The 23,860-nt window shown below is 41.0% G+C and overlaps 1 protein-coding gene across 2 annotated transcripts; it reads left to right on the forward strand.

Moving 5' to 3' along the window:
- Positions 1 to 494: 494 nt before the first annotated feature.
- CCSAP (centriole, cilia and spindle associated protein) lies at positions 495 to 18,568 on the forward strand. 2 transcript variants are annotated; one of them, XM_075203310.1, is made up of 4 exons: positions 495 to 626; positions 12,219 to 12,658; positions 14,669 to 14,910; positions 16,986 to 18,568. In XM_075203310.1, the coding sequence occupies exons 2-4, from the start codon at positions 12,283 to 12,285 to the stop codon at positions 17,163 to 17,165; spliced, it is 798 nt and encodes a 265-aa protein (XP_075059411.1). In that variant the 5' UTR covers positions 495 to 626; positions 12,219 to 12,282; the 3' UTR covers positions 17,166 to 18,568. The 2 variants fall into 2 exon arrangements, with proteins under 2 accessions (XP_075059411.1, XP_075059412.1); XM_075203311.1 differs by lacking the exon at positions 495 to 626 and having other exon boundaries at positions 12,078 to 12,658.
- The last annotated feature ends 5,292 nt before the right edge of the window (positions 18,569 to 23,860 follow it).

Genomic DNA, 23,860 nt, shown 5'->3' on the forward strand with positions numbered 1-23,860 from the left:
GCAAACTGAAATGTGTAACAACTAATGCTAAACAGAAACTACAATAAAACTTGAGTTAGCATTGTGTATCTTAAAAAATATACAAATAGTGTAATTTTAACCAAAATGTAGATCTAGCTAATAGAAACTACTAATTCGATGTTTCCATTTATTTAATGATCTGTAGTTTGCTACTTTTCACCCCTGCCCCTCACAAAAAAACTGCTGCCTGCGTCAGTTTGCCTTATTTTCATCTACAGACGTGAAATGTTTATTTTACACAACCAGTGTTTTTTTAATCGTTCATTCAATATACAATGACAATTTAAGAGCTAAAGCCCATTATTTACGTTGCCGATGCTACATTAACTGGCTTCATACTAGTAACAAAGTGTAATTAATAGTCTAAGTTACCATTCTTTTTTTTATTTTATTTTGTGAGATGTGCAACATAACAGAAACACACCAGCTGAGTAGAACCACAATCTGTACTACTGAGACAGGAAGAGGAGGAGCGACCAGGATCTGGATCACTCTTATTTTAAGTTAGCCAAATAATCGCGGAGTAGGTGCTATTTCAACAGTAGTGGAACCCGAGATATGGAAAGCAGGACATGAGTAGAAGAATTCTAGCCTGTTATTGAACCGTGAGTAGTCATCCAAACCCAAATAGGTCATCTTAAGCAATGCGAGAGAGAATGCAAGCTGGCAGAGCGCATACATGATATCTAATCAATTATATTTTTTTCTATCGCTGTAATCACACAGGTGTAACTGCTTGGTAGTGGGAGGATTGGCTGCTTGTATATATTATGCTTGTTTTGTACATCATTTTCTACATTGTATCAACAGTTAACTTGATCAACATATTTTGATTGCTACTTATTGTATTAACGTGACATACTTGTGTTTGATTCACGATCGATGGTCGTATATCAATAGTGTAATGTGACATACAGAGGGTGGGTGGAAATCTATGTGGAGGATAAAAATAGATATTTAGTCTCTCCGCACAGCCTTCTTGATGTAATAATTGCTGCTGTCCATGCCATCTGTCACGATCCTGTGTTTGTGTAAAATGGAGGTTGATTGAAAAATATAAGAATTCAGGTTGTGTGTGTGTGTATATATCATATTTAATAATGTCACGATATGCAAACACAGGGTGGATACAGGTATTTGAAAAACACTATCCGAAAAACAAATAACAAATCGGCTGATATAAAGAAAAGCTGTTGACTACCATGTTAGCACAATATTATTATGTGCTCTTGCACTGGCTCCTCTTTGCATGGCAGTTTGATTGGCAAACTTACACTTTTCCAAGGGCAGATCGTGACATACATGATGTTTGAGGTCTGAATGCCAGTAGTGCCCACATCATTTCAGTGCATACTGTAAATGATGTATTTCAATTGCTTTTTTACTGCTCATGTGGGAGGTCCAGAGAAAGCACAACTACTATATGTGCTGCCTAGTACAGTACAATCTGTCATAATTGTCAGAGTGTATATCGTGACATTTTAATCCACTGACCATATCACCTTACTCCACTGCTTGGTAGTCAGGGGAGGGCTGGCAGACTTTAGCCTGGGGGGCAAGCACACAGCACTGGTCCACAAGTAGCGGTCCATTTTTAAAGGGTACAATATATATTGCTATTTTGTTGGGTACAATATATATTTATCTATATAAAAAGTGGCTATTTTAGTGTTGCTTAATCCATATATATATATTTTTATGCCCAGGCCTAGAGCTGGATTAAGGCTCTGGGGGGCTGGGCACTTTAGACAGGGTAACCCCCTATGATGTAACATGGTTATCATTTTAGACAAATACACAGACAATACTGTGTGCAATACTGTTAGATGCACAGAGTTCTGACTTCACAAGCAGTACACTGTGAAGCGGGACATACCTCCCAACTGTCCTAAGCGAAACAGTCACCCAAATTCGGGACTGTACCACCAGATTCAGGACAGTTGGCAGACTGTCCTGCTCTCTCCTATCTTTTCTTGTCACTTTCACCACTTGTGGCTGCTGGTTACTTTAGTTCCGTTGCTGGTTGTCTGGATCCTTGGAATATTGGAGGCCCTATTTGGTAAAAAAAAATAAAAAAATGGGTAGATAAAATTTACAAAACTTAGAAAACAACAATCTCGGCACTAAATCAATATATAACCCACGTTTTATAATTAGGTCCCCCCTTCTGCCCACATGCTTTAGTCACACCCCACCTCTGCCCAGCACCTTTAGCCACACATGTTTCCCTCCCTCTGCCCCCAGTACCTTTAGCCACACATGCCCCCCCTCTGCCCCCAGCACCTTTAGCCACACATGCCCCCCTCTGTCCCCCAGCACCATTAGCCATACATGCCCCCCCTCTGCCCCCAGCACCATTAGCCATACATGCCCCCCCTCTGCCCCCAGCACCTTTAGTCACACATGCCCCCCAGGGCCGTCTCTTCCATAGGGCACAATGGGCAGGTGCCCGGGGGCCCTGTAGCCCAAGGGGCCCGTCAGAGGCAGCTAAAAAAAAAAAGTTCCTGAAAAAAAGAAGAAAATACTTACCTTGCTCTCAGCTGGCGATCCGGCTCCCTCCCTGGTCTCCTCCTCCGTGCTGCGCCCGCAGTGCATGTCGGGCGTGACATCATCACGCCCGCCCGACATCCATTGCTGAGCGCAGCACGGAGGAGGAGACCAGGGAGGGAGCCGGATCGCCAGCTGAGAACAAGGTAAGTATTTTCTTCTTTTTTTCAGGAACTTTTTTTTTTTAGCTGCCTCTGACGGGTACCCTGGGCTGCAGGGCCCATATATATAATCTTTTTTTTTTTTTTTTATATATATATATATATATAGGGGCCCTGATGCACTGCCCTATTTGGTAAAAAAAAAAAAAAAAATGGGTAGATAAAATTTACAAAACTTAGAAAACAACAATCTCGGCACTAAATCAATATATAACCCACGTTTTATAATTAGGTCCCCCCTTCTGCCCACATGCTTTAGTCACACCCCACCTCTGCCCAGCACCTTTAGCCACACATGTTTCCCTCCCTCTGCCCCTAGCACCTATAGCCACACATGCCCCCCTCTGCATCCAGCACCTTTAGTCACACATGTCCCCCTCTGTCCCCAGCACCTATAGCCACACATGCCCCCCTCTGCCCCCAGCACCTTTTAGTCACACATGCCCACCTCTCCCCTCCCTTCACACATGCTAGCTCCCCCATCACAGTACCCCTTCCTCTTACCTTTTTCTATATGAGTGACTCCAGGAATAGACAAATGCTGCAGGTCCTGCACAGAACTCCATCAGCCCCGCCTACACTGCGGTCACATGACACTGTGATCTGAAGCTCTTACCGAGATGCGATGGAGACAGCCTTTGCGGTCTGTGCAGGGGCTTTCACATTGCGTAGTACTCACTGCGGGGGCATCAATTCATAGAATATTGTACTACAAGCTGTAGTACAATGTTCTGTGAATGAATGATGCGGCTGCTGTGAGTACTACGCGATGTGACAGCCCCTGCACAGACCGCAAAGGCTGTCTCCATCGCATTACCACTGGACCACCAGGCGGCCCAAAATACTATTCTTCTGTCCGGCCCGGGTGCCATCTGCCCCCCCCCCCGGGCCAGCCCGCCACTGTTGGTAGTCCATTGACACTGACCATGAATGAATGTTATTTGCTTAATGAATGCATGAGCCATGCCTGTGGGGTGCTATAGCTATGCCCGGTATTACTCTTTTTTACCCAGTTGTTTCCATTTATTTATTTGTTCCAATACCTATATATGACAACTGGGTTTTTTGGGGGGTGGGTCCAGATATTAGCAGGTGATACTTTTACTGATGCTAACAGGTAGCAATAGAGGTTTCCATCCCTGATCTGAATCTGCATGGTGTGCTTGTGGTCTATAACCTTTTGGGGTAGGATTTGTTACCGTATCCACCAATGGAACAAAATATTTAAGGAGATGAATGTGCTTATCTTATGGAAGGTAAAGTGGAATCTTCTGGTCAAAATATAGTATTTCAATGGGTATAGTTAGGCACAAGGTGAGCAAATAATGTTTGTGTGAAAGCTTCAATATCTATCAATTCCCTTAGCAGATTAAAATTATTCCAATTTAACCTTTTATCTAATTATTCTACATGTAGAGCCAGAATTGAGCAAATGAAAAAAAGTGATTCGCTTTTGTTAAAATATAGTGACAAATCTTCTCATTATGATTCATGGTCAAAATACTAGTTCTCCCTCCTTGGTTGTCACTTAGCAGCACTGCTGTGGGTTTCCTAAGTTTGGCGTGAAAAGCTGCCAACATCTCAGTGAGCTACTTGTGAGGTCTTCCATGATTCTCATGGTGGCTTCATTTTTACACTTCTGATATCAAGGGGCAGAGAAATTGAATGTGTTGCCAGTCCTGTTGACATTAGAGAATAGAGGAAGAGGAAATACTTACACAATGGTATTTAGAAGGCAGAGTGGTTGAGCCACCACTACAACAAAGAAAAGGAAATAGTTGGTGCAGGGGAACTTATTTGGTGCTAATGGATCACATATCTGGAAAAGAGATGTAGTAACACAACATGTTGTATTAGAGGTGAAGTACCGTTTATGTTCTTTAACATTTCACTGTATAGAAGTTTAATCTGTTCTTCATGGACTGCTGTTGGCTTTTATTTTTCACTGTTACCAAGTTGGCTCAAAGTTTAACTATATGAGGTAGGTGTAAGGTATTTCAGATGACTATTCATCGATTGACAGCATGTGGATTGTGTAAGGAAGGTTTCATCAAAATGATGTTGTTGTTTTCAAAAAAGATGTAGCCCAATCTACTCCTTTTTTCTTTTCTTTTTTTCTTTTTTTTTTTTTTATAACTCAAATTGTTTTATTCAAACAACGTGGGTGACAGCCATCATACAAGGAGATAATAGATACATAATGTAAAAAAAAAAAGAAAAAAAAGAAAAGGCAATCACTGTGACAGTACATGTTAGTAAATTGCTGTTCATAGCAACGTGTGGTACAAACTGGAAAACGGTATTGACACAGACAATATCCTTATTATTATAAAGGACAGTAGGTGGAAAGGGGCGGGAGGGAGGGGGGGTCGGCTGTGCTAGTAAAATAATACAGATCGGTGTCTCAGATCTCAGAAGGAGTGACTTTATCTGAAGGATTATTATGAACAGGAGTATCTGGAACGAACGAGTCATCCTACAGGAGGGGAAGTATTGGGGACATCAGTGATGTAACAAAGGGGCCCAGATTTGGTAAAACTTATCGTCTATCCCGGAGGTGAAAAGTGATTTTTTTTTTTTTTTCCATGCTAGCAATGAACCAGACATAGGATTTTAGAGAAGAGACGCGGGGAGGCGCTGCACTTTTCCATGATTTGGCTATCAGGCACCTAGCTGCCGCCAAAACGTGCAAAGCCAATTTTGCAGAGGGGACATCAGCATCCTGTATAGGGTAACAAAGGAGGAAGGACCAAGGATTCTTCTGGATAGGGAATTGAAGAAGGGAGGAAAGGAGAGCAGCTACTTTATCCCAGAAGGAGGCGATGACAGGGCAAGACCACCATATATGAAAGAAGGTACCTCTATGTCCACATTCTCGCCAACAGGCCGGGGAGGCAGTTGGGTACATTTTAGCTAGTCTGTCAGGCGTGAGATACCATCTGTAGAGAATCTTGTATGCATTCTCTTTAATTAGAGTGGAGATGGAACTAGAGGCTACATTCGATCTGATGGTCTCCCAACAGTCCTCCTCCGGGGGGGGGGGGGGGGGGGGGCAAAATTCCTCTCCCACTCTCTCTCGTGACTACTCCCGGAGACCAGTAATTTTTCCAGAAGTAGATTATAAATTGAGGAGATCATGCCTCTCCGAAGCGGTGAGGAGAGACAGAGGGTCTCAAAGGAGGATATCAATGGAGGTGGGTTGCCCGACAGGAGAGAGAGGACGAAATGTCTGATTTGTAAGTATTGGTAAAATGGCGGGTTTAGTGTGGGAAATTTTTGAGCGGAGAGCATCAAAGGTTATAAATCTTCCTTGATCTAGAAGATCCCCAGCAAATCTGATACCCGCGCCGATACAAGAGAGAAGGACCGTAGTCCACCAGGGTAAAGGCAGGGTTATGCCATAAGGGCATGATATTTAAAGAAGTTGAGGGAACAGAGAGATGGATTTTGCAGGTCTCCCTGTTCCGGGCGGCAAATAGTAGGGTAGGAAATCGCTTGACCCGTGCAAGTCTAGATTGTTTAGGTAGGCCCCAAATGCTAGATAGGTTTGGTAGGGAGAGGTAAGCTGCTTCTATATCCGCCCATGCGTGGGAGGCCGGAGGAGCAAAGGAGGTGACAATGGAACTGAGATGAGCTGCCCAGTAATATGCTTTCAGGTCCGGGAAACCCCTACCTCCGCATTTTGTATTTATTATTATTATTATTATTATTATTATTATTATTATTATTATTATTAATTTTTATTTATAGGGGGCCACTAGGTATCCGTAGCGCCGTACAGGGACAGACAGAAACGCGATACAGGGTGAGACAGCACAGTACAGTTAACAGAAAGCACAGTAACTCAGAAGCTCAATTCGAGACGGATGGCCTCGATTTTAGAGGAGAAGAAGGAGGCAAAGTCAGTGGCGGTCAGGGAGGAGGGGAGAGGAGGGGCGGGGGGGGGGAGAGGAGGGTGCTGAAGGTGGCGAAGAGGCGGCAGGGGTTGTAGGTTTCTTAAGCTGGGTTAGTCGGACCCTGGGAGTCCTACCCCGCCAAACAAATTTAACTAAGTGTCGCTGCATAGCAATTAATTCAGAGATGGAAACTCTAACGGGAAGTGTCTGGAATAGATAAAGGAGCGGAGGGAGAATAGACATTTTAACGGCGATGATCCTGCCCAGCCACGATATAATTAGGGGCTTCCAAGAGAGGATGTCAGATTTTTGAGGAAGAGAGCCGGGTAATTCTCCTGGTAGAGCGACTCATAGGTGGTGGTGATGTAGACCCCCAGGTATTTTATCTTTTTCCTTTGCCACCTAAAATGAAATTGGGAGGTGATGTCGTGACAATCATGGGGAGGGAGGTTAAATAAGAGTGCCTCAGATTTAGTGATATTAATTTTGTAGCCGGAAAGATCTCTGTAGTGAGACAAGATGGAGAATAAGTTGGGCAAGGATATTCTTGGCTGCAGAAGTGTCAAAAGCACATCGTCTGCAAAAAGAGAAATCTTGCTCTCCAGGTCCCCCGTGTGCACACCCCTCACATCCAGTGATGCTCGGATCGTGGCCGCCAAGAGTTCAAAGACAAGGGCAAAAATAAGGGGGGAAAGTGGACATCCCTGCCGTGTACCATTGCTGATCGTTATATAGTCTGAAGGAGAGCCATTGACCATAACCCTAGCAGAGGGAGAGGAATATAAGGCTTGTACCCCCGCCAGGAAATCTCCAGTCAGACCAAAATGCTGCAGTGTATGGGTCATGAACTGCCAAGAGATCCTGTCGAAGGCCTTTTCGGCGTCTAGCGCCAGAACAATCGAGGGGGTTTTCCTAGCATTGAGTATATGGATAAGATCAACGGCTCTACTTGTATTGTCCCTAGCTTGCCTGCCTGGAATAAAGCCTACCTGATCGTAATGAATTAGGGAAGGGAGTACAGAATTAAGTCGATTGGCGAGAATTTTGGCGTAGAGCTTAACATCATTATTAAGTAGGGATATCGGGCGGTAGCTAGCGCAATTATGGATGTCCTTTCCTTCCTTATAAATCAGGGAGATCCTCGCCTCCAAGGACTCCTTGGGCCAAGTGGCTTCTCTAAGTATGGAATTGAAGAGGGTGCACAAACGGGGGAGTAACCGGACCGTAAACCGTTTATAATAAGCCGCCGAGAACCCATCAGGTCCAGGTGCCTTGCTGGCTTTCTGCGCCTTTACCACCTGCTCCACTTCCTCTGGGGTGATACACTCACTAAGACTGGTGGCCGCCCGACGGGATAATTTAGGGAGATGGGTATTTGCTAAAAATTCTTTTAAACAATCTTTTTGCTTCTGGCGGGTTATTTCGCTAGAAGGTTGTGGAAGATTATATAATTTTAGATAATATTTTTGGAAAGCGGCACAAATCATTTTTGGGTCATGCACCAACACACCAGAAGAGTCCCTAATGGCCAGGAGGTTACACGCTGAAATTTTGGTACGAAGTCGAGTGGCTAAAATTTTGTCCGCCTTGTCTCCCTTTTCATAATAACATTGATTTAACCATTTCAACTTATTGGCCACTTGATGCGACAACAAGAGGTTAAGCTCACCTCGTATTTTAATAATCTGTTGGAGAATTGTGGGATTTGGGTTGGCCTTATGCTGTGTTTCCAATTGTTGTAGGGAGTTAGTGAGCTGAATCGTTTTAGCGAGTCCAGGGCTAAAAGATGTCCTCTAATAACAGCTTTATGAGCATTCCATAGAATTGTGGGTGAAATGTCTGGGGAATCATTAGTTTCGAAGTATTTGTCTAGAAGGGAGTTGAGATGGGCCACCGTGTTGCTGTCGTGAAGTAGAGATTCGTTAATCCTCCACGTAAAGGAGAAGGGGCGCAGAGCTAGTGAGGAAAGGTCCGAAGAAATCGGGGCATGGTCCAACCAGGTGATTGGGTGAATGTGTGAGTTAAGGAGTTTAAGGGTGAGGTCATGGCTGAGCAGGATCATGTCGATTCTGGAGTATGTGTTATGCACAGGGGAATAGAAATAGTCCCGGGCTAGGAGATCAGAAATGCGCCACGAATCATACAGATTATGCAACTTTAAAAATTCTTGTAGGGCCTTAGAGTTCAGCCTGTCTCTCCTGTTGGGCAAGACATTTGGGGCAGTGGATCTGTCCAAGGAGGGAGTGAGGACCGCATTAAAATCTCCAGCAACTATCCGTCCACCCCTCCGTCCCCCTGCGAACCCGAGATAGTAAAGTACCTAGGCGTTTAAAGAATTTATGCTGGTCTTGGTTAGGGGCGTAAATATTGACCAAGGTGCAGGACAAATTATTCAAATTGCCTACCAGGATGAGAAATCTGCCTTCCTTGTCGCTATGTGTATCCTGTAGTTCAAAATTAAGGTGGCGTGCAAATAGGATAGCCACCCCGCGTCTCTTCTGAGTATAGTCACATGCATGGAAAGTGAGAGGAAAATGTTTGGACTTTAGTTCTGGGTGTAAATGCTTGACAAAATGAGTTTCCTGAAGGATAACTAGATCTCCTTTCAAGGGCCTGCAGGGATGTGTAGAGTTTGCCTCATTTTTGGGGGGGGGGTTAAGTCCCTTTTTATATGTGAGATATAAGGCGAAGAGTCATGAGAAGGTTTGTGGTGGTGGATTAAATGAGACACAGATGCTGGATGGCTTGGAGCATAAGGTCTGCGGAGACAAAGAAACGTGACGACCTGGGGGGACGGGAGTGGAAGGAATGGGGAGGGATGGAGAAGGAAAGGCTGGGTGTGGTACATAGCACCCGCCTATAGAGCTGGTAGGGAAAAGGGAGCGATACTCTGGGTATCTGGGGACCAGCTGAGAGCAAAAAGCTCTAGGGGGGACGTGACTAGCCGGCATAGATCCGGTGACGTGAGGAAGGGTGCCGACAGGGGTGGGAGGAGATGCATCATGTCTCCAGTGGGCTCAGCGGGGAACGAGGGCGCATGTCCCGAGCAGTTCTGTGTGAGATGAAAACAAAACAACAAAAATGTATAACAATGCCTCTACAAGACATAACATTAGGGATCCAATTTTCAAATATAACAATCAGAGATAAGACATAGAAAGAGGCGCATGGCCTGAAGCAAAAAAAGAAAACAATGAAAAACTTTAAAATGCGATAAAGAAATAAAAACAGGAATAAGACGTCAGCAAAAATAGAAACAGACAGTCCTGCATGTTGATGAGACAGGAATAACGGGGAGGCCTGAAGAGGCAGCATACTTGAAGGTCCTCATTGTTGATGGACAACCTACAAAAAGTAAAAGGAGAAAGAGAGAAACAACCAAGCTATGACATCTAAACAATGCAATGAAAAACCAAAGCTATGGTAAGTCAACAACAGGACAGAGCGGGCTTGTTGCATTTCTCCTATGCATGCCCATGGGGTAATCCGGTGGACTGCAGGAGTCTATAGGGATCCGCTCTTGTATAGAGTAGCCTTCTCTGGCGAGGAAACCAAAAGACACGGCATTAAGAGTTAGGCCTATGTGAGGATGACGGTCTTCCGGATGTGGACCATCTACTCTTTTTCAATCTCCACCCCTGTTCACCAACTCTCCTAATCTTTGTACTCTGGCTTTGGACTCATCTCCCCTCTCTAGGAAAGTGTGTATGCCATTTTTTTTAATGCCTGCTGGGCATGAAGCTTGGTATAGTACAAGAGGGCAAATGATCTTAAATGGGTTTGGTGGGGATACTTGCCCGGCAACCACAACCATTTGCTGTCAGCCTCAGGCCCTGCTAAGTATTTCTGCTGATCACATTTTAGATTTGCTGTGGCTTCCATCACATTAAAGGGAAAGTGATTGGTTATAATCAGTATTAATGTCTTCCATTTTGGATGGTGAGATTTCTTCAACACCATCAAGTGTTTTGATAAGCAGTATTTGTACTGACTTTTGTATGCACTGGTTTTGGAATGAATTAGCCTAAATTCCCCATCCCACGCTAGATTGATCTCCCTAATCCTTATACATGTGTGTCCAAATATGAAAAAGCCAATGGGCTTCTATTAGCACAGTTGGATTATAATTGCATACCTAGTCTGGTGTATTTATTCACCCAGGTGTTTCATCCATTACAGTCTACCTCTGATAAATTATCTAAAGTTTGGGGTCTAAAATTGTCTTAATTAGACATTAACATTGCTGAGCAGATCATCACCACTAGGTTGCACTTATATTTTCTGGGATTGTTTGGGCTACTGGAGCTACCTTCCCCCAGATCATTTGTAGAATGTCATGCACAAGTATTCACAGTAGGACCAATTTCATGGTTTAATTTTAATAACACTGGTTGTAGCATAGTAAATATTTAATATATTTTCACTGTAAGCTATAAGCCAAATTATATCATATATATTTAAGGAAGTCTTTGTTGTTTGTGGAATTGGATAATAGTAACAGTTTACTTGAATTTGTTTGTGTGAGGCACATATAGAAACCGTTGTAATTCCTACATCGTTCACCTGATTTGGATATAAAGTCCCTCAAATTAAAGCTGAAAGTCTGCAGTTAAAGCACATTTTGTTTGTTTCATTCCAAATCCATTGTGGTGGTGTATGGAGCCCAAAATATGAGAATTGTGTCGATGTCCCAATATTTATGGATTTGACTGTATGTGTTTCTCCCCACTCATATCTTAGCCTTTTTAAGTACCACATAACTTTCCAATCCATTTTTTTAAATTGATATTTATTACAAAAAAAAAATACAGAAAAAATGGAGCATGTGTGGAGGAAAGAAAAGCAGAGAACTCGGCCAAACTGTCAGTCCAGGCTCCAGCCCAGAGTAGCCCTCAATGGGACTGGCCTGGGGTGCAGATGCCCCCCTGCCCAGTCTGCTTCCCCTCCATGTGTGCTTTAAAAGCATTGGATGATTGACATTATGTCACTCATTCAGTGTTGTTAGGTGCTCCCTAATCATTCATTGTACTTTGGACAACTGCCTAGGATCACCTAATGGTAGTGCAGGCCCTGCTACCCAAATACATTACCCACCCAATTCAATTAAATATACAATTACATCTTGCCCACTATTACTCGGAGACACCATCCCTCACCCATACAAATCCCCTTCACCCACTAATATTTCCAGGAACTTTAACTTGTTGTCAGATTTTACTTTAAATTCAGCTTTGCATTCCATATCTCTGTCAGACGCTTGCTAACTTATTCGGTTTATTTGTTGGTAACATCAACCACATGGAGACGATGCGTCTAGTGTTACAGCTGTGTGTAGTACAGCAGCGGCTAGCTTCGCGTCATGCCATTGGTTATCGTGCTGTAAGGGGCGTGGCCATGGCCGTTGTTTTGGTTTAAATGGACGAGCAGGTGGAGCGCCTGACATGGGAGGGGATAATGGCTGGGAGTGTGGGGGCACGGTGCTAGCGTTACGTGGGAGAATTGTGTAACGCCACGCTATGAGTTGCTCGGCCAACGGCGTCTAAATAAATCAGAGATCGCGGATTAACTGGAGTTGTCAACTTCCATTCTCTAGATCTCCCCATGTGACCTGAATCTCCAGCTTGCCCGGAGATATAAACACACGCCCGGGATTTAAGATGCACTGCAAAAATCTCCGAAGTGAATATATGAAACGATTCAAAGACCCCCATTGGGATGCCTATAAGAAGTGCTATGAAGAAATGCTGAAATACAGGCTGACACGTAGGTTGCTGGAGCATGCACATAACCCCTGGCTGTGGGAAGGCTGGGAGGGAAGTTCAGACTCAACTAGTGGACACTCAACACCACCAACAAAGCCATCGGACCTACCTTCTGTACCTCAAAAGGCACCAGAGGCTGCCCAGGTTCCCAAGACGCTCACACAAAGCCATGATCCCGATACCACAAATGTCACATCGAGGCCGAATGGACTCAACAATCAGCTTGCAGGCACTGAAGGACCAGTTAGTGGGGATGATCCCCTCACCAAAGGTATGTTTCTATTTTTATGACACTCGCTTTCATCATCATCATCATCATCTATTTATATAGCGCCACTAATTATGCAGCGCTGTACAGTGAATGCGCTCAAATCAGTCCCTGCCCCATTGGAGCGCACAGTCTAAATTCCCTCACATACATACAGTCAGAAACCCAAATTAGGGTAAATTTGATGGCAGCCAATTAACCTACTGGTATGTATTTGTATATTGTGAACCCCTTACATCATTACCTTTAAAATGGATTTATTCTGTATCCTCACCTTCAGTGTATCTGACATATAACATATAAAGGTCAAGTACTGTGACTATAGAGATTAGTGATTTAGGGGCATATTCAATTGTTGACGTTACTGGCCAAAGTAACGTGGCGCGCGCACTATTGTCGTCATTCCAGTAATAGTGTGCGTAAATACCGTTATTACGGTACCTTTAGCGTGAGCTGAAATACGGCTTAATATTACCGTAATAATGGTAATACTTTTAGCGCTGCGGGGAATTCATACAATTGAATATGCCCCTTTAGAAAGCTATATTTGGAAAACAGTCAAGTTATTTTTTGTGTGTTTCTTGGTAATATTTTCAGATTTTTTTTTTATTTTTTTTTTAACACATCATAGCCAGTATTTCTTCCTACACAGTTTAGAAATTTGAAAGCAAATGCATCATTTGTGCTGTAACTCACAGCAACATTGTACATGTTCATAATATGCTACATTTGAAAGAAATTGTGCTTATTTTGCTTTATTTTACAAGAAATAAGAAAAATGGTTGTATGCCATTTCACTTCTACACAATGATATAGCTACAGCAGACCTACTTCCTTGTGGTGTGCATCATATAATGCAATATAAACGTTCACAAATATCCAAATCTTTCAGCCGATGTGACTCTACAGTAAATCAAAATATATAAAATAAAACCTAAAAATCACATTAAACCATAGAATTCAAGCAGCACAACATCTACAGTATTCCAGTTAATATTGCCTGGAGTTTGTATGTTCTCCCAGTGTTTGCATGGGTTTCCAGCCAAATTCCAAAAACATACTAGTTGGTTAATTGGCTGCTATCATATTGACCCTCGTCTGTGTATGTGTGTGTTAGGGAATTTAGAATGTAAGCTCTATTGGGGCAGGGACTCATGTGAGCGAGTTCTCTGTACAGCGCTGCAGAATTAGTGGTGCTATATAAATAAATAGATAATCATAATTGTGAAATGAGAGAATAATTTACAAAATCCGCAAGGGGGGGACATGCTTTTAAAGCAATCTGACTTTGTGCCATAAGAGATTAGGCCATAAATGTAACTTCCATTTCTCCTTGTTAGTACAGACAAGGCTTCTGTAACATAGTGTAATCTGTTCAGCCACTATGTTGTTGATGTCACAATGAAAAGAGCAGCAATGGGCTCCAATCAGTAGAATACCAATTCTGCATAATGACATCCCGTACAATCTGATACATGAGAATATTATGTATTCTTGTTTTATTGTGCCCATAAATTAATATATTAAACCAAACTCTTCCAAAATGTAATTAATTATCTTGTGATGTCCATAGGGCATATGAAATAAGTTGGTATTGGAAATATCACATTTAGTGTAATGTGCTTATTGGCAAAAAGCCTAGCCAGTCATCATATTCTGTCATAAATTTTGCATCAGTGGTATTGTGAAAGTTACAGCACTAAACTTCTTGATTAACCTTTTTCTTTTCTCTGCCATTGTCTACCCCTAACTGATAAAATAGCTACCTCTGTCCCTCCACCAGCTAATGACCAAAAAATGCTAGCCACCATGCCTAGACCACTGTGTGGAGTACCTCCTGACACCTGTCTCCTTGTGGTATATACCGAACGTGGAATCTTAGACCAATTATCTATGTTTACCTTCTGTTTCGTGTCACTTGTTTGTATTGTGATTCCTTTAATGTACAGTGTTGTATAATTTATCAATGCTTCTTAAATAAAAGGATAACCGACTTGCATTGTATTGCGACAGAGAATAACCGTCCTGGTGAAAAAAACACAGAAGATGAAAAATCTGTGTGTCGCTCAAGACCACATCATAGTCACCATGACTTATCCAGAAAGAATGCTCAAAAATCATCTAGAAGTCCACAAAAGATGAAATTGACAAAAGAAAGCAGACACCCCTTTGCTCTTTATGCTTGTGGTGAGAGAAAAAAAGATACTGGAAGCCAGAAGACCCACAATGTGTGTGCTCCCACACAGGAAAATGAGGTGTGTTTTTTTTATTTTTCCCTATTGTGGCCAAGGGTTTATCTGATATTATGGGATACTCGTTTATAAAGATTTAAATGGTGATTACTGTGAGGAATTAAAACATGTAAAAGAGTAAGATCAACATAGGCTCATTACAATTGCATCTCTGCCTGTCTTATACTGTCCCTATACATGTGGATCCTATCACTAGGCCTAAATGCTGAGCAATACCATCTCTCTAATCCTCACACGCTTGTGGTTGACCAAAATAGATCATGTTGTTTGACTGATGTCATTGGCTCATCCATATCAGTGTTTCCCAAACCCAGTCCTCGGGAACCCCTAACAGTGCAGGTTTTCAAGGTGACAAGTGAAATGATTAGTACAACCTGTGGATCTTTCAAAATGTGTCCGTCAGTAATGACTACACCTGTGCTTCAGCAAGGAGATATGGAAAACATGCACTGTTAGGGCTACCTGAGGACTCTGTTTAGGAAACTGATCAAGATCATGGTCATTGCTCTGCAGTTCCCTCCACTTTGGAAAGACCTCGGCAACCCTGATGTATAACTTTATGGGATGGAGACAATTGTTTTGGGCTCGCACTGTTCAATATTGCTGCATCTGTTGGCAGATTTTTATTTTTCTCCTGAGTCAATGTACATGCTAGTTAAAAGGCAAGTCAGCTTACCTGAATATATTATTGTAGTCTGGTACATGAGATACAGGTCGCCTTTGCTTCTCCTTGGGCCTGCCATACAGATGTTCACTATGAATGCTGTGTGCCTGAACCAAACTAAACTATTCCTGGCTCCATTCCAGGTTGATACTAAAATTGGGAATTTGGGTAATGGCAACATATTTGTGAGAAAACAGGCTTCATATGTAATGGATGTTAAGAAGTGAAACCTTCAGCATTTAAATTGATACATCTTTTAAACCATCTTTAAGCCATGAACTGTTCTATGTAAGTGAAAAATAACCCAATATTGTACAGTGACACTTTGATGTCCAAGTTAATATTAAATTAATATGTTTTTGTTAGAAATTCTTATAAATTTGAGTGATAATGGCAAGTCAAATATGCTAATGACTGTTTAATAACTAATCTCATTAATTAACCACTTGCAAAGGTAGTTTCTAGTTTACTCAATCACTGTTCCTTTTCTTTCAGTTAAATGTATGTATCACTATATTATTCAGATATATAATATAGCAGACATCCTAGATGTAGGACTGACGATTCTATACTTTGTACAAATTCTCCTTCCAGCCACTTGCACATAGATTCTGCTATACATTCATACAGTATGAATAGATAACCATATATTACACAATGCACATAACACATCACAAGGACAATTAAATTTGTATTACTAAAGAATGCATGCAGATGGAAGCTTCATTTAAGATATGTATTTTCATGAATGCAATCTTACACATAAAACTTTTACTCTATTGGCATATATGGTACAAACACGTATTCTTTGCTGGTTTTATATGTGTATAATTACTTAGTGTGTTTGTCTCAGATTTCCTTACAATTTCCAATATAATTTCATGCTGTTGAATGTTAACAGCATTAGCTCAGCATTTATACATATCAGATATATTCTAGAATCCAGAATGATCTAGCAAAGATTCCTGATACCACTTGAGTCCAATACAATAACACTGCTCCCATGTTTATTTAGCTTGATCCAATATTACTGCTTCCATTACACAACCAACGCTTCCACTCCTATCATCACGCTACATGGAAACACCATAGTATGCTATATGCATTATCAAACATCATCTATATGCAACACAAGCTACTTCATCTATTCTATGTATATCCTACACACCCCTATGCAGCCATTTGTATATCCTACCCACCTCTATGCAATTACCATACACAAACTATATCGACTAGAACGCAGTACTAATAACAAATGTAGTCTTCGTCATATTTTCATATATTTCTATATATGTATGTGTCATATATACCTATTCCTATATATCTAGCACAGAGTGTACATTTTAGGTGGGAAATGGTCATTGCAACCTTTTTCAACTATGAATTTTTAATGATTTTTTTTTTTTCCTTTCAGATTCATGAATCTGCATTGAGGGCAAAGACCAGAAAACAGAAAGAGAAGAGGAAGCAGATATTGCAGAAGCAGAGGGCTCGTTCTGCTGATGCAGAGAGTGTTCTAAGACGAAAACCTTCCTCTGTAGACAATCCGTGGATGACAGAATACATGAGATGCTATTCAGCCAGAACTTGCTAAATTTAATGATTGTATATTTTAAAGTGATTGTCTTGCCTCCTGCAGTTACATGGTTTCCCCCTTTTTTTATTATTTTTTTCCAAGCTGGAGCAATATTAAGCAAAATCAAAAGCACACTTTTATACTGGGGTTTTTATACACTATTTTAAAAATTACATTCCACATTTTCAACAGCAATACTTTAAATGACTTGTATTTCAATCAAAGAACACTGTATGCTTCAGACAGTATCAGCATAACTTTAAATATCTCAGGTTACATTTCTAGGTGGGGGAAAAAGTTGATGGCCCCAGAATTGGCAAAGACTGTAAATGTGCATACTTTTAAATGTAGGTTTGCCAACAGTCCCATATTTGAAGGGACATTCTGTTTTCAAAGCAAAATAATGGTGTGATGTCTTGAACACAAACTGTCCCCACTTTAGAAAAAAAATTGTGCACTGCAGTTGCTTACAAATTACGTAGCAGGAGTGGTAACCAGAGAGCGGGTGCATTGTTTGTTGCATTTTGTCTGTGTGATTGACAGTTAAAATATTAAAGCTGAGCGCCCTACCCAACCTGTTCTGTCCGGCCAGAGCATTGGAAGTATGAATACAACTCAATATTCCAGGGTCCAGGCAGATGGAGTAATACTGGTGAAATGGTATTGATATATGTAGTATATCTGTGTTAACATGGTTATGTAGATCACTATGCAGTTCTGCATACCTTTTTTGTATATTTAAATCATGTCAATAACATATGCAAACAGTCTAATATATTTTCTCCTGCATATGAAAATGACAAGTTTAGTAAAGTCAGTTACCAGACTAGAAGGCGATAGTCTAGCCATGAAAGTTGGAAAGGTAAGATGCATGAGGCAAAGCTGGATGATATGCTGGTTATTGGGTCTGTTTGATATTCTGCTCAGCACTTTATGTGTGACTGACTATCTGTAAGACAGTGCCCCTGCTCCTCCCATTAATTTGCATAACAGTGCTATCCACCCACCTAGCTGAATGTAAAAGTAGTAAGACTTGAAAGGCCACCAACTCTATAATGTAAAATATGAAATTTTATAATGACATTTAATTCTACCCAGTTAATGTCTTGTAACATTTATTTACATAACTCCAGCATTTTAAAATTAAGACAAATCATGGTAATAAAACAAGATTGCATATTAACTAAGTGGTAAGAGGGCCTACTCAAATACTTGCAACGTCTACTCACAAATTAAGATGTTTGTATTTTTACTAGTCAAATAAGTGCAGGACATTATAATCTAAATGACAGTTAGACAACAGTATCCTCCATTCCATGTTCTGGAAATGTGTACATTTTATATTTGGGAATTTTACAAACTGCTGTATTTGTATATTTTGTGACAAATTTAAAGTTACTGTAATTTTAAGAATTTATAAACGTTTTTTTGGTCTTCTTTTTTTAAAGACCTCCTATTTCAAATTGATGAACCTATTCATAGTCTCCAATTCATCCACAGCAGCTGTCAACATAATTTCAGATTTTTTTGGTATGCAAATGTGGTGCTTGTAAATAATAGCATAGTGTTTGTAATACTCACTATGGTTTTACCACAGTTGTAGGAGTACTTTTCAGTGGATAGCATTGAAAAGGGATCAGTCTCTTCCTTTATGCTAAGGAGGAATGGACACACTGATGTAAGTACTAGATTATTGTGAAAGAATAACTGGCACAATCAGGAATGGTATTTTTATTTATAAAAAAAAGTTTAGAGCAGAAATAGTTAGTCACGTCTCATAATGTGATCTTTTTGGGTAGTGTGTGCTGTATTATAAAAAAAAAAGAACAGTATACTGTACATACAGCATATGCCTTTTAGTCTTGTGTGTGTATGAGATTAGGTGCTGTAAAGTGTCATTCCCAGGAATAAACATATTGCTTTCTACCATCAGAGACAGCTGATATATTTCTTGAAATATTAAAAAACACACCATATTAAAGGCATGTGTAGCTTGGCACCAAAAAATGTTTATCATTCCAGTAACTGTATAGAACATGGTTTTTCTTTAAACAATTGTAATGCATTTTTATATGCCAAACTTTGTATGTTGTGGTTTTTTTTTTTTTTAAGAGCTCCGCCTGTAGCTCAGTCTTCTCTTTGCAATATTGATCTGTTGGGGGAGATGGCTATTATTGCTACTTGGGTGGGGAAGTGTCTTTCTCCTGCAAACATCTTGTTTCTACTAGTTCCCATGTGAGTTTAACCTAATATTAGAAGCTTAGTGACTAGTTGTCTCAAGCTAAGTGTCAAGTGATTGCAGAGGAAGGAAATGGAAGTGGAGGTGGTGGGTAAAGAGAGCATGATTTTAGGCTATGACTGTTCCAAAGCCTTTCTGTTCATTAAATCATGTCATGTGACTGTGGTTGCCATCACAATTGCATAATACTTAAGAATAGCAAAACCCTAAGGAAAAATGAACTTTTCCTTGTATCTTCTTACAGCTCCTTTTTACAGGGATTCTTGTTTTAAATGCAACCTAACCCTGAAACTCCTTCCCCTGCTAACTCCACCCAGACACACACACTCCCACATATTCTCCAGGCAATTTATTGGCTATTTAAACCTGTTTACACAGGAAAGAGAAAAAGCTAAGACAATTGGAGCTGTGGAGTTCACTTATAACATTTTCTTTTACTTTCAGCATTCTACAGCACATAGCCTAATTTAACAAAGCTTTATTACAATACCTTCCATGCAGCAATGAGTAAGAATGTTAAATAGTTTTTTGTTTGGTTGGACTATTTTAAGGGTTTTCAGTTTTGAATCTTGTTCCAATTTAATGGTTTATTTTTTACAATTTTAGCTGGTTATTGCTGAAATGCTTTTTTTATGTAACTATTAAATCCATATTTGGAACAGAGGTGTTTAATTAATATATAATATATATATATATATGGATAGATATTAGCTACACCATTAAAACCACTGACATGTGAAGTGAATATCTTTAATTATATAGTTACAATGGCACTTGTCGATGGGTGGATTATATTAGGTAAATCATTTTATTATTGGAGCTGGTTCGGGTGTATATTAGTTGCTTGGCTTTCCAGACGATGAATAGTGACTACATTTTCCAAACAGAGCCCAAAATTCCAGTATCTGGCCAAGCAGCAGCAGAGCTTAAGAAACAAGCAGGTAGTGAAAGTTGCAAGAACAGGAAGGAAAGAGACTGTCTTGAATGTGGTGGGACTGTCTTGTGCACTCGGGACCTTTTCTTGACTATAACAAAAGTTGGGTGATATATTACTCTCCGTGGTGCTGTGCTTGAAGGGGGAGCTACATGCACCAAACACTGGTGTGAGAGATCTTGCCAGTGTGTTTGAAAGGGAAGTGGTTGGAGGATGGCCTAACACTATCTAAAGCGATAGCTACACACCTTACGTGCTGGTTACTTCCACATCCAACTGCATGCCCGCTCCCACACTGGCGGCCACTTCATTTTGGCTTACCCCTCTCTAATGACAATTAGGTCTCAATTACCACATGAGTCCACATTCAGAATATTTTCCAGGACCACTTTAAACTTCCAATCCGCCCCTGACGCAGGCAGGGGCGGACCCAGACGTTTGCCCTACCCGAGGCGATTTAGGCCCCGCCCCCTTTCTGTGTTCTAAGGCTGCCGGCGGCTGCACAGTATGTGCAGGTCCGTTCAGCAGTGAAAGTGTGCTGTCCCGCTGCTCTGATTGTGTTTAAAACACAATCAGAGCAGCCGGAGGGCATACTGTCACTGCTGAACGGACCTGCACAGTGTGCAGCTGTCGGCAGCAAGCCCCTGGTAGGGGGGCCGATTGCCCCCCCCTGGATCCGCCACTGGACGCAGGCAGCTATACAGATTTTGAAATGGGCAAAATAATGGTGCTGCACATGCCCAGGCGCAGCAGCCCTGTCTGTCCAATTGGGCCTTCGCAGAACTGATAGTGACAGATCTAACAGTGCAGAGAGTAGTAATAGTTTATGTGGACAGGCAATAGTGTACTGTAAATAATGGCTGTAGTTAACATATTCATGCAGAACTGTAGAAATGAATTAATAACATCATACAGTTGTTGGCACATCAGATGTTTAGAGCAATGCCTACAATTAAGTGACCAATTAAGAACTAGTTGCATATTTTCTCAAACATTATCCTCGTTATTGGTCTGAAGACATGAGGTAAATATAATCATTTGGATGACCCGCCACCCCCCCCCCCCCCCCCCCTTTAAAAATCCTGCATTTGCCCTGACATGGAAGATTTAAAGGGGAAACGGAGGTGTGGTGGAAAGTTGAAGGGACACAAAAGATATGAGGTAAAATTTACATACACAATGAGACATGAGAGCTATAGGATTATGGGAGACATTAAGGAAAGGTGACATAATGCAGGCGATGTGAGAGAAATGTGAAGCGACATTAGTGATGGAAAATCTAGTTAATTTTGGAGATTAGTTCATTCTGATCTAGTTCAGTCAAAATATTAGTTCATTTGACTCAGTTCATTTAGCTCAGTTAGTTCAGTTAAATCACTGGCTCTGGAACATTGCTGAGAGAAGTGATTGGATTGGAGACCTAGATCTAGTCTATTACACATACTGCAGGCATATTTACTACTACCTCACTAGATGAGTTATAGTCCTGTTAAAATGATCTGATAAGTTTAATGTGTCTGATCATTTTTAATATTTTAAAAAGGGCAATCACTTATACAAAAACTAGTAGTGACATGTTGAGCTCTGTAAAGTTAATTACATTTTCATTATTTTTTACTTCCATAATATGCAAAGACCAAAATTCAGTGTATTATAAAGTGTCACTTTTTTGCTTTTAAAATACAGTGATTAGATTAAAAAAAAAACAAAAAAAACTTACCTTTGACATGCCAACTCTCCCAGACCTACCCAGCATTCGGGAATCTCCTGGGAGACCTGACAATTCTCAGGAGCTGCCAACTTCATTGGTGAACTGGGCATATTCTCGCAGAATCATGCCATTCTGGCCCCTCCCCCTGTGGCATAATGCCTGTTTTGGGTCTTTTTATAGCTGTAAAAAGACCCAAAACAGGCATCACGTCACTGGGGGTGGGGCCAAAATAGTGTTAATCGTGAAGCCCCGCCCCCTCCACCCACACCCTGCTCCAGGACGTGACCAACATAAAGTTGGCAAGTATGACTAATCAGCTTCTGTCATTTATCTAGCAGAGTCTATAAAATGGCAGAAACTGGTTGGTTGCTATGGGCAACTTTTCCACTTTATGTCTCTTGAAGGTTTAATACATCTCTCCTGTATATATGGTGGAGTAAACAGAACTACAGTATATAGCATGCAGCACTCAGCAGTGCACTGTATCTTGAGTTGACAGGGAAGGGAATGTATCCTGTGACTTGTGAGCTAAATGATAAAGAGCCAGAAGAGTCAAAAGAACTAGATGAACTATTGAATTCCTGAGCCAAGAGAATGACTCATAGTTCAGTGATCAGCTCCACAGAGTCTCACACAATGTCTAAGCACAGCAGTGCCACCTTTGGTAGTTTAGAGGTACTAACTCATGAGTATTACATGAGAGAGCTGAATGGCAGTGCTGCTGTATTAGCACCTACAAACCCTGTAGCATATTCAGCAAAGATAGGCAGTGTAGGGAGAGGAAAGTTCAGGACCCAGTACCAAATATAGAATTAAGACTAATACGGGGGGTATTCAATTGTTAGCGTTAACGGAAAAAAACGAGCGCTCAAAAAATATTACCGTTTATACGGTAATATTGCGCAAGAAAAGCGTTAATACGGTAGTTTACTCGCGGAATTTCAGCTCCCCGCTCAGGGAGCGGCGAGCTGAAATTCCGCGAGTAAAGTACCGTATTAACGCTAAGATTTTTTGAGCGCTCGCTTTTTTCCGTTAGCGCTAACAATTGAATACCCCCCATAGGACAGTGATTTTATCACAAAGAGGTGAGTAACATGAACCTACAGACACTTACACATAGGCTGTAGCTAGTCTGTGCAATTTCAGATGTTTTTTATTCGATTTCTATTTCATGGACTGTGTTGTGCTTTCTACTTTCCTTTTACAGTTAGGAACTAAAGAGCCAGTGTGAGTGAGACAGTGAGTGAGGCTGCTGGAGCTGCTCTGCATTACTTCTAACTCCTCCCACTTGTTTTAGTTCCTGGTGAACTAATCTTTGCCAGAGCTGTGAACTAAATGAGTTAGTTCACTTTGAAGATTAGTTCATTTTGAATCCATGAATTACACATCACTAAGCAACATAGGGGAGATGTAGTAGAGAGATTATCCTTGCATCATGTAATATGTTAATATTATACTATATAGTGTTAAAAAGCATCTTATATTAATTTCATACTACGAAAATCCTCCAGGTCCTTGGCCATTCACTTCCATTTTCCATAGCATCAGTTCTAAATATATATAAATATATATTTATATTTATGTTTTAGTAAAACAATTATAATGGCTTACATTTAAAGATATCAAAATCAGTAATAACCAATATAAAAAAAAAAACCCCACAACAACCTCTTCTAGTATGCCTTTCGCTCTCAAATTTGTTGTGCCAGACGCTGTTTTGGAGGTCATCTAGGTTTCCGCATAAGTTCTTTTGCTGCTTGTTGACTATTTCTTGGAGTTTGTGGCTACGGATTTCTGTAGTTTTTCCAAATCTCTTCTAGGAAAACTAC

Source organism: Mixophyes fleayi, chromosome 3, assembly GCF_038048845.1.
Source record: "Mixophyes fleayi isolate aMixFle1 chromosome 3, aMixFle1.hap1, whole genome shotgun sequence".
Taxonomy (NCBI): domain Eukaryota; kingdom Metazoa; phylum Chordata; class Amphibia; order Anura; family Limnodynastidae; genus Mixophyes; species Mixophyes fleayi.